Source organism: Ictidomys tridecemlineatus, chromosome 11, assembly GCF_052094955.1.
Source record: "Ictidomys tridecemlineatus isolate mIctTri1 chromosome 11, mIctTri1.hap1, whole genome shotgun sequence".
Classification (NCBI taxonomy): domain Eukaryota; kingdom Metazoa; phylum Chordata; class Mammalia; order Rodentia; family Sciuridae; genus Ictidomys; species Ictidomys tridecemlineatus.
The window spans coordinates 13,836,139-13,853,939 of record NC_135487.1 but is presented as its reverse complement, the minus strand read 5'-3'; the positions used below and the strand labels follow the sequence as shown (position 1 = coordinate 13,853,939).

At 35.3% G+C, this 17,801-nt stretch overlaps 1 protein-coding gene and 1 non-coding gene across 32 annotated transcripts in view; both read left to right on the top strand.

Annotated features, from left to right (window-relative positions):
* Positions 1–17,801, top strand: part of Eif4g3 (eukaryotic translation initiation factor 4 gamma 3) — a 283,893-nt gene that overhangs the window by 97,308 nt on the left and 168,784 nt on the right. For all 31 annotated transcript variants that reach the window (XM_078025501.1, XM_078025499.1, XM_078025498.1 and 28 more), the window contains exon 3: positions 6,520–6,648. In XM_078025501.1, the coding sequence (XP_077881627.1) occupies positions 6,520–6,648 (129 nt within the window). The remainder of the gene's footprint in view (positions 1–6,519; positions 6,649–17,801) is intronic.
* On the top strand, positions 17,276–17,379 carry LOC120891044 (U6 spliceosomal RNA). The gene has a single exon (XR_005735477.1). It is a non-coding gene; the product is annotated as a U6 spliceosomal RNA (small nuclear RNA).

The window sequence follows — 17,801 nt, the reverse complement described above, 5'->3', positions numbered from 1 at the left end:
ATGTAAAATACAAATTGAAACATTGGCTTGTGTGTAATAACAATAATTTATGTTCAATCAGTTCATATTTGTGTATAATTCAGTCATAAGTCTATACATGAATATTTGTAGGAAATTTATATTTGGCTGGACATGGTGTTGCCTGCCTGTAATTCCAGTGACTTGGGAGGCTCAGGAAGGAGGTTTGTAAATAGGAGGCCAGCCTCAACAATTTTAGTGAGGCCCTAAAGAATTTAGCCAGCCCTGTCTCAAGATAAAATATAAAATGGGCTGGTAATATGGCTTAGTGTACTGTTAAGCACCCCCAGGTTCAATTTCCCGGTATGAAGGAAAATTTTGGAAAATTTGGAAGCTCGTGTCCCTATTTATCTGGAATTACTGTATGACAGCATTGTATTGCAGCTGAGGATCACACTGCTCCCTAGGGAAAGCAGAGATGGGTAGCCATTCTTTCCAGTTCTCCATGTGTCCTAATTCCTGTTGTTTACCCCTGGCCACTTTCCTCCATATTTCCTGCATGGTATTTATTTCCATGGCTCTGTAGTCAAGAAAGAACGATCATGTTTAGGGAACTATTACTATTTGAATATTGTAGTATATGATTGATAATTCTTAATTGGCCGGGGTACTTGATGGAATTAGAAATAAGTTAGTGCTAGATAAATAACGACTCACCTTAGGTTGCACGGTCATTAGGATTTACCTTAAATATTTCAAAAGGATCTTCAATTTATATTGGTCAACAACAATTAAATATCATTGATATCATGGGACACTGTCTTTAGGTAGCAGTCTAGAATGAAATTTCACTAGCATGCTGAAGTTTTCACTAAATAAAAATTTCAAGAGGTTTTCTTGCATCAGTGTTTCTTTTCTGAGATTCTTTCTACTCTGTTGAATAATAGTGTAACTAGTAGCAATGTAACCAATATTTTATTTCAAATATTAAGTAGATTGCTTGTTTTTGTCTTTAATCTTTTTTTGGAGGCGGGTGGGTTATGCATAAAACAGCATAAAACTTATAAGCAGAACTTAATAATAAAGCAGAAGTTGTATTCTCACCCTCTAATTAAAAAAAAAAGATTCACCCTCTAGTTAATAAAATGAGCTAGGTGTGATGGGTCACACCTATAATCCCAGTGGCTCTGGAAGCTGAGGCAAGATAGCTGGATCATAGGTAATTCTATTTTTAAATTTAGTAGCTAATGCCAAATTGTTTCCTAAAATGGTTGAACCAATTTATATTTCCAGAAGCATGTGAATGAGAATTCTGGAGGCTCCACATTATTGCCAGTGCAAGGATATTATCTATAGTGAATAAAAATATATCTCGGTCATATTATCTTTTAAATGTAAATATAATATAAATTTTGAAAAATGGTTGATGATTTTGATTAGGATTAATATTTTATAGAAGATAATTTTTCTTAAACTTTGAAGGTGGTTAGGTAGTTGCCAGAACCTATCCCTCTGCTTCCTGTCTCATAATTGAAATCCTTAGTCAAGTAGTACTTTTGGTTTTGACAAAGTACATTTTCTCTTTCGCTTAGACATACACACATCTGTCTCTGTTTGTCTGTCTGTTGATCGGGATAGAACCAAGGGCCTCATGCATACTATGCAGTATCTCTATCACTCAGTCACATCCCCAGCTAGACATTTCATTTTTTGTTCCCAGGAGTACTTAACCACTGAGACCCATCCTGAGTCCCCTTTTAAAAATATTTTATTTTGCCGCAGAGTCTTGCTAAGTATCGTGTCTTGAATTTCTCTTCCTCTTGCTTTAGTCTCCAGGGTCATTGAAATTACAGGCTTGTGCCACCACTCCCTATAGACATTTGCATTTCATGGAGCAATATAATACTTTAAAAAAGGATTCTCAAGGAGGGCTTTGAGGCACTAACTTGTAATCCCAGCAACTCTGGAGGCCTCAGCAGGAGGATTGTTAACTTCAAGGCCAGCTTCAATAATTTAACTAGATCCCTTAGCAAAGTGAGGCCTCACCCCTGGGTTCATTCTCAGTATCTTTATCCCATTCTCCCCCCAGAAAAGCATCTGAAGTAATTTTCAGAAAAAGAAACTGACAAATACTGAATTTTATCAGTAATCGTTTTCATAGTTTTTGTCATTATATAAAAGTGCCTCTTAACGGGTTTAACTAGTGTCTTTTTTCTTGTTTATTCTTGATTACTTTATATATTTATTTCAGTTGGTACCAATTTACATATTTAATGTTTTTTGTTCAATTATATAGCTTCATTTCCTGATTGCTTACCATTTCTAACTTTTTTTTGTTCCTTCATAGTATTGTTGGATGTATCTTTAAGTTCCTAATTTCAATTTCCTAATTTGAGATTATTTCCTTAGTGCACATACCTCAAAATGGAATAATGGGGGGGGATATAGCTTTGAGACAGTTATGACTCATTGCCCTATAGTTTTGGGGACATAGTATACCTATTCATAGTATCCTATGTATATTCCATTTGTTTAGATCCTTGCCAATAATACATGAGCTGGTTTTTCTTCTTTTTTACTTTTGCTAGTTTAATTGACATGCACTTTGCTGATTTAGTGTTTGCTTATTTTAAGTTAGTGGCATTTTAAAAAGTTTTCTATATTATGACTTCTTGTCCTGGGCAGATTTGATCATCAGTTGTTTTTTCAGTGTAAAATTGGAGAATTGATCTAACATGGATTTTATATAGCTGACTTCTTTGTTTTCCTTTTATGTCCACTTTATTATTATGTATTTTTATACCAGTGTCTAAATATTTTACCTTTTATGTAATATAATATTGATGTTTTACATTACTGGAATATCAAAATGACTTGTTCTAAAAATACATGGTAAGGGCTGGGGATGTGGCTCAAGCGGTAGCACGCTCGCCTGGCATGCGTGCGGCCCGGGTTCGATCCTCAGCACCACATACCAACAAAGATGTTGTGTCTGCCGAGAACTAAAAAATAAATATTAAAAATTCTCTCTCTCTCTCTCTCTCTCCCCTCTGTCACTCTCTCTTAAAAAAAAAATAAAAAATAAAAAATAAAAATACATGGTAAGAATACATATTTATAAGCTTAGTTGGTGAGAAATTTGCTTATTAGTGTTCATTTCCAGATAGTTTTCTAAAGTAGATGTTTAATTAGCAATCCAATTTTTTCCTCTGGTGAGCTTTATAAATGTTGTAATATATGGTAAATCTTGTGCTCTTAGAAAATAATGTTCACTCAAATTTAATAGCAAAGTTTTCCAATAAAATGATAATCAAAATTATTAAGAAGCAAGGAACAAAGTAGATTGACAATTATAAATCTTAATCTTTGAAATGCAAATTAAAAGTAACTGAGATTTCATTTCCAGTCACAATGGAAGTTATCCAAAAATACAAGTAACAATAAATGTTGTCAGAAGTGAGGAAAAAGGTATACTCATTCATTGCTAGTGGGACTGCAAATTGGTACAACCACTGTGGAAAGCAATGGGGAGATTCCTCAGAAAACTTGGAATGGAACCAGCATTTGACCCAGTTATCCCACTGCTTGGTATATACCCAAAGGACATGGCCACATCAGTGTTTATAGCAGTTCAGTTCACAATTGCTAAGCTGTAGAACCAACCTAGGTACCCTTCACCACGTGAATGGATAAGGAAAATGTGGTACATACACACAGTGGAATATTATCAGCCATAAGGAAGAATGAATTTATGGCCTTTGCCTGTAAATGGATGGAACTGGAGACTATCATACTAAGTGGAATAAGCCAATCCCCCAAATCCAAAGGCTGAATATTCTCTCTGATATGTGGATGCTGACTCACAGTGAAGGGAGGAAGGGGAGAAGGGGAGGTTCACTGGATTGGACAGAGCTGGGTGGGGGGAAGAGGAATATCGGAATGGGAAAGACAGTAGAATGAAGCAGGCCTAACTTTCCTATGTTCATACATGAATTACATGAGCAGTGTAACTCCACATCATAGACTACCACCAAAATAGGAAGTTATACTCCATGTATAAATACTGTGTCAAAATACATTCTGCTGTCATGTTTAACTAAAAATTCAAAAAAATAATTTATAACTTAAAAAAAAAGCTTAATCTTTGGTCACAGATGTTAGCATCAATTGTGGCTCTGGATTCTAGCTAGTTTTATAGGAGTTTGTTTTAGCTTTGCAGGTACCTGAACCTAAAAGTGTGTTTTTGTTTCAAGATATGTAAGGGATTCTAGGGCTTGATTACCAACAACTAGACTTCTGTAGAGCTTCTGACTGAGGAAATTCTGGGAAAATCTAATGTCATTTGGAGACCACTTTGCTTTTCTTCCTGGACAGAGTTTTGAACTCTTGGATAGAATTTAGAATATCTAAGAATTGAGATGAACGAAATATCTAATTGAATTTTAGCATTCTTTGAATTTTGAATGCAAACAACAGTTGCAGTGATATAAGACTAAAGAATATACATTACTACAGTATGAATTGGTCTTAATATTTTTATATCACTGCAGCTGCTTCTTGATTTATGATGAGATCATATCCCCCAAACCCATCAAAAGTTTGTAAATATTTAAGATGAAAATGCTTTAAATAACCTAATGTACTGAACATCATGACTTAGCACAGCCTTCCTTAAATGTACTTACATTAGCCTGCAATTCTGTAAAACCATGTAAAACAAAATTCTAATTTGGAATTGCACCTTAAATATCTTACATTAGCCTTCAGTTCTGTAAAACCATGTAAAACAATATTCTAATTTGGAATTTGCACCTTGAATAGGATCAAACCCAGTGCTTCCTCCCCCCCCCCCAAAAAAAAAACCAATCATGATTGACTACACAGAAAGTGAAAAACATAATAGTTGTATAGGCATGCTTTTGAGCTGTTATAAAGTAAAAATTTGAATGTGGAACCATTTCAAATTGAGGATTGTTTATAATTAGTTTTTCTTATCTCTCTTTTTTTAACTTCACACATTAAGAAACATGATTGTGTATTTTTTATTTTATACATTAAAAAACATGATTATGCCAGGCGCAGTGGCCCACACCTGTGCCTCAGGAGGCTGAGGCAGGAGGACCTTGAGTTCAAAGCCAGCCTCAGTAAAAGCGAGACACTAAGCAACTCAGTGAGACCCTGTCTCTAAATAAAATACAAAAAAAATAGGGCTGGGGATGTGGCCCAGTGGCTGAGTGCCCCTGAGTTCAATACCCCCCCCAAGAAAACACATGATTATAAAAACATATCTGTATTTTCTGCTATATTGCCAGAGGGTTCGTGGCCCATCAAAATAAGAACCATACTCTAGGTAGTGTGAGGTGGTACATGTCTGTAATTCTGTCTACTCCAATGGCAGAGGCAGGAGGACCACTAGTTTGAGGCCAGCCCTGGCAATTTGGTGAGACTATGTCTCAAAATAAAATAAAAAGGGCTATGGATGTACTCAATAGTAAACAGTTTGCCAAGCATGTGTGAGGCCCAGTTCAATCTCCAGCACTGGGCATGAAAAAAAAATGTTTCATGGACAAAAGATTTTTTTTCATGTTTGTAGAGTATAAAATTGCCTAGCATTCATGGAGGTTTGCCAAAATGTCATTGTTAATCTAGGTTTCTGTCAGGGAGAAGTGCCTGGTAAAATTGATTGCTATACTCTGGGAGTGACCCTAGTGAAGTAGTTTCTTATTGATCATGGTCTCATGGACAATTTATTGCCAGCAAGAAATGGAGAAAATATAATTCTGAGTACATAAAAGCATGCTAATTTTTTTGTGTTGTTGTTATATAAGTTCAACATCATTGCATTACATTAGAAAATATAAATGGGCAAAGAGATACATGTAATGTTTTAATATTTTTATATTTTCTCCTTATAGAGCTTTTAAATATTGTATGTATGTATTTGTGTATCTGTGAGCACACATGTAGGCAAACATGCATGGAGAAACATGTCTACATATGTACATGTATATGTATTTTTAGATAGACTTTTTTAAATTAAAAAATCAAATTGTATTTTGTAATAACTTGCCCCCTTTAGGTTCAGTTTTATTGAGGTATTATTTTTATAGAGTAAAATTCACCCTTTTTTCCCCCTGTGAATTTTAAGGAACATATATAATTCTTACTAGTCAAGATAAAAAAAGTTTTGTGACCTCCAAAAATCTTCTTGTGCTCTTTTTATAATCCTCTCCTTCACTGTAGCCATTTATTTCTTTTTTGTTCCTTTTACAAAACAGCTGTGTGAATTCTTTCACTTATTTTTCCTTATTAAACGTCAGGTTTTGATATCATACTTCAGGAATCTTGTATCAAATTTATGGAAATATTCATGTGTATTTTTTCTTACAATTTAAATTTTTCATTTTTGAAAATTTAAGCCTTTATTTATTTTGGTACTTATTTTAGTGTAACTTTTGAGTGGAAAACCCAGTTTTTAAAGATGAGTTAACTATTTTATCTGTATTTATTAGGATTGGGTTACTAATATAATTTTCTTACTAAATTTTGATTTCTTTACAGGTAACACAAGTAGCAAGACAGCCGGGACCCCCAACCCCTTCCCCTTATTCAGCACATGAAATAAACAAGGGGCATCCAAATCTTGCGGCAACGCCCCCGGGACATGCATCGTCCCCTGGACTCTCTCAAGTAAGAAAAACAGTTTTCTTGGGGGGGGGGGTTTCAGGTAAAACCAGCATTTCTGTTTTTCTAAAGCAGACCTTAGAACAGACTTTAAAGTAGCATTATAAAATATTTTTAGAGTAATTTCTGTTGGGTCTTTAGTATCTTTAGACATAACCTCCCATTTGGTTTCAAATATTTATTTTAGTTTGGAGTGATTGAAAACTGCCATTGATATTTAATATTCCTTTTTTATTGTTTAACAAATTAAGAATGTGATTCTAAAGTTCATTGAAAATATCTTTACAGACATGGGTTTCCTTTTCTATGTTTAATCTGCTGTAGTCTTCCTACCTCAAGTTTTTCCTACCTGGAATTTTTTCCCCCTCTGCTTTTTCCCTCGAGTAACTTTAATGGGAGTTTTTGTATGTTGGTTTGGTTTTCGATTTTGCAGGTAGATAATTTGAATTAATAGGCTTAAGTTTTTGTTCAGACATTCAGCAACTGGTTGAAGATGCTATGTCTCTGGTTCTTTTTCATTTTAAGTTTTTCTCCATCACATGCCTATTTGGGTTTCCTTGTGATTAAGACCTCGCTGGTTATGAAGTATCCTGTTGGAACGTGGAGAGAGACAAGCCAATAACCTTGACTTGTTCTGTTTGAGATTGTCAGTATTACATGTCAGAGTGGCTATTTTTAATATTAAAATTATTTTTGTGTCATTTTTAATTTTTGCTGTAATATTTTAGGACTTTTAGATCTATGAAATAGTAGGAGACAATTGAAATTACTTAAAACGATTATAAAACTGATGATTTTAAGTTAGGCGCCGAAAGTAATGAGGTTTATATTACAGAATGTTTAGAAAAGGAATTCCAACTGTCAGATCACGACTGGTCTAGCTTTTTTTTTGTTTGTTTTTCTTTTTTTGAAATTTTTTCCTTAGTTGTAGTTGGACACAATACCTTTATTTTATTTATTTATTTTTATGTTGTGCTGAGGATCAAACCCAGTGCCTTGCACATGCTAAGTGAGCACTCTATTGCTGAGCCACAACCCCAGCCCCTGGTCTAACTCTTTTAAGTAATATATGAATTAATTTGTCATGGACTTATTAGTAGTATGCTTAAATTCAGCCCATATCAGTCTAGTATAATTGTGAGTTTTAAATATTGAAAGCAAAACGAAAGGAATTCTTAGTTGTTTAAATAAGGCTCTTGTGTTGGTTTCTGTATCACTGAGTGGAGGCACCCGACCTGTAATTAAAGTGTATTAGGTCTTAGTCTCATCAGGAAAGGTAAACCTCTTAAATAATTGTAATTAAGTTGAATACAAAAAGTGCAACATAAGGAATTATTAAATCAAATTGGGGTTTGGAATAGTGATGGATTGACTAAAAGGAAAGAAATCTCAAGAATCCAAGAATAGTAGATGTATGGAGTAGCTGCTTCTATTAGGGCTAAGGTGACTCTTCCTTTTTAATGCTGATATCAAAGCTGTTGGTCCTTCCTTTGAAAATTCCTCAAAATTTGCCCTGTAGTGAAGATTTGGAAAGCTTCCTTCTTTACCACTAATAATCTGTAGCAAGGAGCTACTGCAGTGTATGCTGGACCAAGGCTTTTATAGCATGTCTGCCAAAGATAATTCAGATAACATTTCTGAATTATGAGTGCCAGTTGGTAGAGCTGTATGTGTTGCGACCTAGACTTGCTGCATAAGTTTATTTTGTCTTCTTCCTTACTCAAAATTGGAATTTGGTCAAGATAACAATGGCAAACACAGTATACATTGTCTTGTACCTTTTTTCCCTTTATGTTAGATAGTGTTAGGGTCAAGACTGTTATTCTTAAACTAAAGTCTGGACTCTTAGGAAGGGGCATGGCCGGTCTTTCTAAGTAGCATTGGTGTCATGTCAAGTTAGTAAAACTTACTGGAAATCTACTGTCTGGAACTCACCAGAATTCTTCCTTCTATGGTGCTGAGGGAAAACTTGTTTGCAGGGAGGTTTCTTAAAAGAGGCTCTCTGCTGCAGACCTGCCAGAGAGTACTAGGAATGGCTTTTGGCTGCTGGAGACAACTGCCTGCTGTGCAAGGCAACAGAAGCCTAGCACTGAATGGGAGCTGATCACAGGAGAAGCTAAATTTTGGAGATGCTATCTGGACTGCAGGAGCCTATTGCTAAGGCCATGAAAACCAAGAAGCAAAACCCACTCTTCTTGCAATATTGCTACAATGCCCTCTACTGACAAAAAGTTTGACATTGTGTCAATCGAAATGTCAAAATATTTATAGAGCACAGATCCATTTTCACACCACTGGCAAAAAGGGTGAATTTTGAGCTGAAAGGCTAGCAACTGATAATTGGCATATAGGGGAAAGAGTTTTTTCCATTTGAAATTCTTTACTAATTTCAAATTGTGATTTAACCCAAGAGTGTGGCCCAAAGCACTAAGGTTTTCTGAACGCCAGGACATCATCTGTCTCCTTACACTTTTTTAACATAATAGGATAATAGGGTAAGGAAGGCTTTTTTAAAAAAAAATTCCCTTAAATTGTCATACTTGACAAAATGGAAAGTTTTGTGGAAAACTCAGTGTTCCTAAGTTTAACAGTTTAAACGGTTCATGGATCATAATGAAAAGCAGGACTTTGAAAATAGAGTAGACAGGATTCTAGGCTTGGAGTCAGATAGACACTTTTTGGTTTTATGATATTGAATAAATTACATAGTGGGGTATTGGAATTTTACTATTCTCTGAAAGGGTTATTATGATGATTATGTAAAATTCTGTCTCAGAACAAAATACACTACATTTGAGTAAGTGACGTTTTTTATTTTGTATATATATGTGTGCATGTGCTTTTGTAGCCTTGTCTGCTAACTCTTCTGTCTAGTATTAGTATGAAACTCAGAAACTGTCTTTGAAGTCTTTGCCTATTCCTGATATTAGGATAAAAGTAGGACCAAGCTTGGTCATTTTCTCTTGGTGATAATGTTTTTTATTATTGTGAACAAACTATTAGATACAAATCAACCGAGGAGAAAGTAACAAACTAATTTTTAGCCACATGCCCTTTTTCAGTGTGATATTCTCCTCTGTCTCTCTGAATTAATCCTTTTCTACAGAATAGCCAACTGAGGGCTGGAAACATAGCTTAGTGGTAGAGCTCTTGTCTATCATGCTGGAAACAATAGAGCTGTGAAAAACAAAACAAGCCAGGCATACCAATAAAATAGCTCCTTACTTATAATATTCAATGGTTTACACGAAATTATTCTATTAGGTTCTTTTTTAATTTTTATTTATTTTTTTGTAGTTGTGGATGGGCAGAATGCCTTTATTTTATTTGCTTATTTTTATGTGGTGCTGAGGATCGAACCCAGTGCCTCATGCATCCTAGGCAAGCGCTCTACCACTGAGCCTCAGCCCCAGCCCCTATTCTATTAGGTTCTAAGTGAAAGAAGGTATAATGAGGAAAGTGTATTACATAACTTTGAAACATAAAAGACAAAAATGTGGAAAATTGTTCTCAACTTCCTTTTTTTATATGTGTTTGATGGACCTTTATTTTATTAATTTATTTATATGTGGTGCTGAGAATCAAACCCAGTGTCTCACACATGCCAGGCAAGCGCTCTACCATTGAGCCACAACCCCAGCCCATCCCAGCTTACTTTTTACATTTTGGTAACAATAGATGATTCATCTACTTATTTCCCTAAAATTCTTATTTTACACATGCACATGCATGCCACATGAAAGCACCTGCCTGGTTTTAAGGCTTTTATGTGTATTTTCTTTTTTGTTACTTCACTTGTCATTCTTTCTTTAAGCACCCCGTCCCTTAGAGATTTTATTTAGTCAAAGTCAGACATTAGATTTTTATAGGTTAATAGTTAAAATGACATTGTCAAACTGTAACATGGTGAGATAATAGAATCTTTTTAGGTGTGGATTCTTATTAGTTGCCCTGAAAGAGTTGCACTGCAGCACTTAGGAAAGGGCATGGCGTGTCTTTCTAAGTATGTCCTTACTTTAGGATGGTAAAGAATTTAGCTGGTTGCAGTGACACATGCCTGTAATCCCGGTGGTTTTCAGGTTGATGCAGAAGGATTTTGAGTTCAAAGCTAGCTTCAGCCACTTAGTGAGGCCCTAAGCAACTTAGTGAGACCCTGTCTCTAAATAAAATATAAAAAGGGCTAGGGATGTTGTTCAGTGGTAAAGCACACCTGGGGTCAATCTCTGCCTCCCCCCCCAAAAAAAAAAGAATTTAAGTTATTTTGGGGTGTAGATCTCAGAGGGTTCCTTTCTGGAAAAGTACACACTGCTTGGGAGTAAAGAGTCCCAACCTTCCAACCATTATTTCAGACTTAACCATGTGGAAGTTTCTATCAATTCCCTCATTTCCTCTTTGTAAATAAGAGGTATATGCCAGATGTGTTAAATGGATTTTGAATTTCCCTTAAGATCTCCATGGACTTAGGAAACCAGCTTCAATGTAAACAGTTATCAGTGTGAAATTTTAAATTTAAGATTTAAAATGAACTATACTTTGCATTGTTTCGTTCTGTCTTTAAAATATGTATATATCAGAACTTTATTCAGATTATTTGAATTACTCATGTAGTTACAGAAAAAGTTGAATCAATTTATTGTTTAATTGGTGATGCGCATATACTTTAACATAGTTAATTTTCACAAACAGACTAAACTGTAACTGATTACCTGCTTAATCAACATCTAGATTTTTTCTTCTTTCTCTTGATCTTCCTGTCCAGACCTTTGAGCTTTAGGAGTTATGCTTGCAGGAATCAATGAGAAGACATGCTGAGAATAATGCCAAACAAGCTGGGTGACTTTTTTTTTTTTTTTTCCTTTTCCTCTCCTGTCTACTAGTTTGGAGATTTCATTTGATTTCTTTTTTTTCTTTTCTTAGTCATGTTATGTAGCAAACTGAGATAGTACATACTGTGTGATTCAATGATTAGAGTATTTTCTATGAAAATACTCAGCAAAATACTTTTTCTCTCAGGTATAATGATTAATCATGATATTTACTTTAACACTGTAGTTTTCATCAGTAGTAGAGAATGAGTTTCTAAAGACTTCTGGTCCCCACAAGATCTTTTGCTTTTTCAGACTTTATTTTCATTTCGGGGATCTTATACTAAGAAAAAAGTCTGTTCTGCCTTGCTGTGTCATTGACTATTATAGCCTTGCAAGGTGCATTTTTTTACTATTAAGATGAATTTTTATTTTACTTCATGTAAGTTTTTGAACTATTTTTGTATCTTATGTGTCCTTTCCTTTATTTTTGAAGAAAATAAATTTTGAGTTTGATAACTATGACAAACTACCTTGCTAACCAGTATAAATAAGAGTGAACATTAGTTTTATTCTTTTTTTAGTTATAGATGGACACATACCTTTATTTTATTTATTTATGTTGTGCCAAGGATCGAACCCAGTGCCCCACATATGCAAGGCAAGCATTCTACCACTAAACCACAACTCCAGCCCTTGGTTTTATTTTTAATCACACTTTTGTTATTGAAGTGGATGAATTTTGAATTTACTTCAAAAATTCATATATATATATATGTATCTTTATATATATATCTTTTTGAGGGGGAGGAAGACCAGGGATCGAACTCAGGGGCACTCTAGCACTGAGCTGCATCACCAGTCCTATTTGTATTTTATTTAGAGACAGGGTCTCACTGAGTTGCTTAGTGCCTCACTTTTTGCTGAAGCTGGCTCCTGAGCTGCTGGGATTACAGACGTGCACCACTGCACCCAACTAAAATTCATACTTTTAATGTTCCCTTTCCACACTTTGAAATGTATTCTGGCCATCTAAGTGTCTGAGTTGAATGGTGTTTGAAAGCCATATTCAGGGAACATGGGGTTTTGGTATCACCTTGGGTATCTGCACTACTGACTGCATTGAGTGCTTTGTTAGTGCTTTAATTCTGTTTAGTTGTTTTCAATTGATAATATGCAAGTGTACTTAAAAATTTACTTTTTGTTGAAAATTTCTTCAACAAATATTATCATCAGACACTTTATAAGTAACTAACCTTTGCAAATTCATTATTGTGAAGTAAGTTAGGAAGGTGTATAAAATATCCAAATCATTTATTCTTGTCATATGCTAAAGAATAGTGGTAAACACTTCTAAGTTTTGTTAGTTAATTCTCTAATCCCATGTTTTATTTTATTTTAATGTGGCAACATTGGATTAGAGAATTTCAGTTCTCTTTTGTCATTTTTGTTTTTATTAACAACAGCTACAACTGTATTTATAAAGTAGGACTTCATCAAATGTTTTCCTGTTAGATGTTTCATCTTTTATGCAGTCTTGGGTCTGTTCCTGAAATGTGCCTAGAGCAGTTTTTGTATGCTGATTATGCTTTACTTTGTTTTGCATGTAACTAGCAAACAATTTCAGTGATTTAAAAAATTTTTTTTTCTTTGTTTAGTGCAATTATTATTCAAACTAGTCCCCTTAAACCACGAATATGAGGTTCTATTGGGCAAATCTGCAAGGGTAGAATCCTTATTTTATACATTTATGTATTAATTCAACATTTTTTTTTAGCAAGGATTTTATAAGAATAAAATTGTAATTTCATAAGTATTTTTTGTCTCTGATGTAAGCTCAGTTTTTTATTGGTGATGTTCATTTTCATCTAAATTCTATCAGGGCAAAAGAGATTTAGAATTTTGTTTCTTTTATATTTGAAGAACTGTTTCTTTTGTATATAATTGAAAGATTCCTTTTGATTTCTGTTCCTATCACCTACTATGAAAAACATCTCTCAGCTTTTCCCTTGCAAGTTTACCTCTTTGGAAAATCACACTTACTGCTCCTAAATTTGGAGGGGAAACTCACTTTAGTACTGCCAATTCTGTTTTTAAAAATCTGATTGTGGCATTCAGGGTTGTTTATTTATTTATGTTTTTGAAAATTGATGTTTCAATTAGGCTAGAGAAATTAGCATGTGCCAGTAAATTTCGGGATGGGAAATAGAACAGGTACCTTTTAAGCATGAGTTTGTTCTTTGTTTGTGGTGCTGGGGAACAAACTCTTGGCCTCACATATGCTAGGCAAATGCTTTACCACTGAAGTGCATCCTCAGCCCCAGAACAGCTAAGTTTTATATATAATTTGGAAGTTGGGTAATTAGACTGTTCAATTAAAAGTGCTTCTGAGGGCTGGGGATGTGGCTCATGCGGTAGCGCACTTGCCTGGCATGCGTGGGGCCTGGGTTCGATCCTCAGCACCACATACCAACAAAGATGTTGTGTCCGATGAAAACTAAATAAAAAAATAAATATTAGAATTCTCTCTCTCTCTCTCTCTCTCTCTCTCTTTTTTTTTTTTTTAAAGAGAGAGTGAGAGAGAGAGGGGGACAGAGAGAGAGAGAGAGAATTTTAACATTTATTTATTTTTTCTTAGTTCTTGGCGGACACAACATCTTTGTTGGTATGTGGTGCTGCTGAGGATCGAACCCGGGCCGCACGCATGCTAGGCGAGCGCGCTACCGCTTGAGCCACATCCCCAGCCCTCACTCTCTTTATTTAAAAAAAAAAAGTGCTTCTGACATTTCTGACAGAAATACATATTTCATGTATGTATGGATTTGGAGAGCTGTGAGTTATAGACAGGACTCTGGGGGACAGGTCAGCAGAGGGTGTAAGTACCATAAAAATGTAGATGGCAGATGGATATATATGCTTATTCAGATTTAATGGGGGAAGGGCAGTGTGCAGTTTGTAGAGATGTAGGAGAGGGGAGAGGATAAGCTTCATACAGAATTATTTGTTTTAGGGCTGGGGTTGTGGCTCAGTGGTAGAACACTTGCCCAGCATGTGTGAGAAGCACTGGGTTCGATCTCATATATATTTGTTTTATAAGAATAAGATGAAAGGTTTACACTACCTTCCTAACTACAGATATGGTATTTTAAAAGTTATCTGTCTTTATAGAACTAAAAATTATCAATTTCCATGAATCAGCATTAAATGAAAAGCAGAGAACACAAATCATCTTGCATGGTACTTTTAAATTCCATCAATGAATAGTGGAGAGGTTTAGTTGCATTTAGAGCAAGTGGAATCAGTTAATTGTAAAGAATGAATACTAAGAAGTAGAGGTGACTATTGTGAGTCTTTTAACAGTTTATTTTACAAACTAACAAACTTGTCTTAATGCATGAATTTGTTTCCTGTTGTTTTGGTTTTTTTTTTTTTTCCTCCTTAAATGTCTTTTCTATTCACTGTTGGTGGTTATTTTGTGTGTCTGGGTAGCAGGGATTGAACCCAGATGGGCTTAACCACTGACACCCCCCCCCCCCTTAATTTAAAATTTTCTGTTTTAAAATTTTTTTCACTAAGTTGTTGAAGCTGGTCCTGAATTTGCAAACCTTCTGCCTTAGCTTCCTTAGTTACTAGGATTCTAGGCTTGCTGTACTGTGCCCTGCTAATGCCAGTGACTTTTTATTTTTTTAAATAATGAGGATTGAACTGAAAGCTGCCTAACCACAGAGCCACATTCCCAGCCCTTTTTTATATTTTATTAGAGACAGGGCCTCACTGAGTTTCTTAGGGCCTCACTAAGTGGCTGAGGCTGGCTTTGAACTTGTGATTCTCCGGCCTTAGCCTCCTTAGTGCCACCAGGCCAGGCTCAGTGATTCTTAATTTTAGACAGTATGCCATAGTAGCAAAGACTTTATTAATCCAATTATTTTATTTTGGTACCAGATCTTGAATTCAGGGGCACTCAACTAACGCATATTTTTTATTTTATTTAGAGATAGGGTTTCACTGGATTTGCTTAGCACTAGGCTTTCGCTGAGGCTGGCTTCAAATTTGCAGTCCTCTTGCCTCAAACTAACGAGCTGCTGGGATTATATGCCTGCACCATTGATCCTGGCTAATCCAATTCTTATAACTCTTTATTACCTATAAAATTGCACATCGTCTTTTACAGTTAATTTTTCAATTTTGGTCTGTTTATTACAGATAACATAACAACCCAATTATTTGAGCAGGAAGTCATGGCCAGCAGTTGTCAAAGTTTTGTCAAAAAAAAAAAAAAGTAAATTACACTATTTCAAATTTCGGGGGGTGTTGGTACATGAATTTTTAATACACACCAAATGATTTTATATAGGAGATGCTGAAGTAATCTAGAAATTAATACCTGTAGGAAGCAGGTGACAGTCATAGAGCTGAGGTAGTGAAAAAAAGAAATGTGGTGTTGCCCTAACCTAGGAGTTTGCAGGGTAGGCTTTAGGACCCTCGTTCTGACCTCTGTTTATAGAGTCACTGTAGGCTGGTCCTTGACACCAGAAACTCAGTAGGCAAGACACTGAGATGAGGCTGGCACTTTGCTGCTGCCATTTCTCAATGGGTGTGAGAGGCATGGATTATGGGGTCCTAATGGAACTGGTGTGTGGCACCATACTGACATAGGGTTAGAGCACCCTCCCAACTGGCAGATGGGGGACAGCTGAGAGTGGTGAAGTAATTGGGCAAATAATTGTAAAAGGATATGTAACTTCCTTAGCTGATAGGAATCAGAAAATCCCAGTGAATTCTTTTTACAAGCCAGGAAAGGGGAAATACAGAGAAAATGTGACAAGACAGCAGGACTGAAACATGTTGGTAGTAGTAATAATGACATAATTTAATTCCCCATTTAAATAGTTACTCAGATTGGTCATAAAGTAAAATCTAGGTATATGCATTTAAACATGACACAGAAAGGTGGAAACAAAAGCATTCGCAGGAATGAATAAAATGAATAAAAATAAAATTGAAAGTAGGTATAAGCCACCTGTAGAGGTCAATGTATAATGCAAGGTCAATATTTAGTGTTGGGAGCTGGGGATGTGGCTCAAGCGGTAGCGCGCTCGCCTGGCATGCGTGCGGCCCGGGTTCGATCCTCAGCACCACATACAAAGATGTTGTGTCCGCCGAGAACTAAAATAAAAATAATAAATAAATAAATTCTCTCTCTCTCTCTCTCTCTCTCTCTCTCTCTCCCTCCTCTCCTCTCTCTTAAAAAAATATATATTTAGTGTTGGGACCTTTACAGAAGAAAGTTGTCAACCTCTGGCATATCTGTAAACTTTTTCTCTGTAAAGGGTCAGATAACAAATATTTTGGGTTTTGTAGTTTGCAAACACCTTTCTTAGCTAGCCTTACAAAAATATGTACAAAGGACTATAGTTTGCTATCCCCTAATATAAGTGACACAGTAAACTTATACACACACACACACACACACGAAGGATACATATATATGAGAAATAGAAATTTTGTGCACATTCAACTATATAGATTGTTCATCATGATGTTTAAATGATTGGTATCATTTAAACATCATGATGAACAAACTTTTTTTTTGTTTTTTATTGTTTTTGGTACTGGGGATTGAACTCCGCATTTAACTACTGAGTCACCTCCCAAGCCCATTTTCTATATGTTATTTAGAGACAGGGTCTCACTGAGTTGCTTAGTAACTCGATTTTGCCGAGGCTGTCTTTGGACTCGCAGTCTCCTGTCTAAGCCTCCTGAGCTGCTGGGATTACAGGCGTGCACCATTGTGCCCAGCGTGATGAACAAATTTTTAAAATGTGAAGGTGCTTGCTTCCATAACACACATACTAAAATTGGAAAAGCACAGAGATTGGCATAACCATTGTGCAAGAGTTTCACACAAATTTGTGAACTGTTCCTTATTTTTCAAAGTGAACCTCACTGTTAATATATAAGTATAATGCACTAATAGAGACATTAAAAATTATATGAAGAACTTTAAAATAATTGAAGATATTTGAACATCATGTTTAGGAAACCTTTAAAATTATATGGATAAATTTTACGATAAAATATAAATGACTGGATAATTTAAAAGACGTGTTTTAGTGGCATTTCTCATTCAACTAAGACAATGCTATTTTCCCCTAGATACTCATGGACTTTTGCAAAATTTGATCACTTTTTGGACTACAGAGGAAAATGTTAAATTCTGATCATATTTATATTTTTTTCTGAATATATTTGTAATAGTTTAACAACAAAAGAAGAAAAATTTATTTAGAAATATGATTAAATTAAAACTGAAGATATGCAATCTTTAGAAATGAATGGCAGACAGCATTTGTT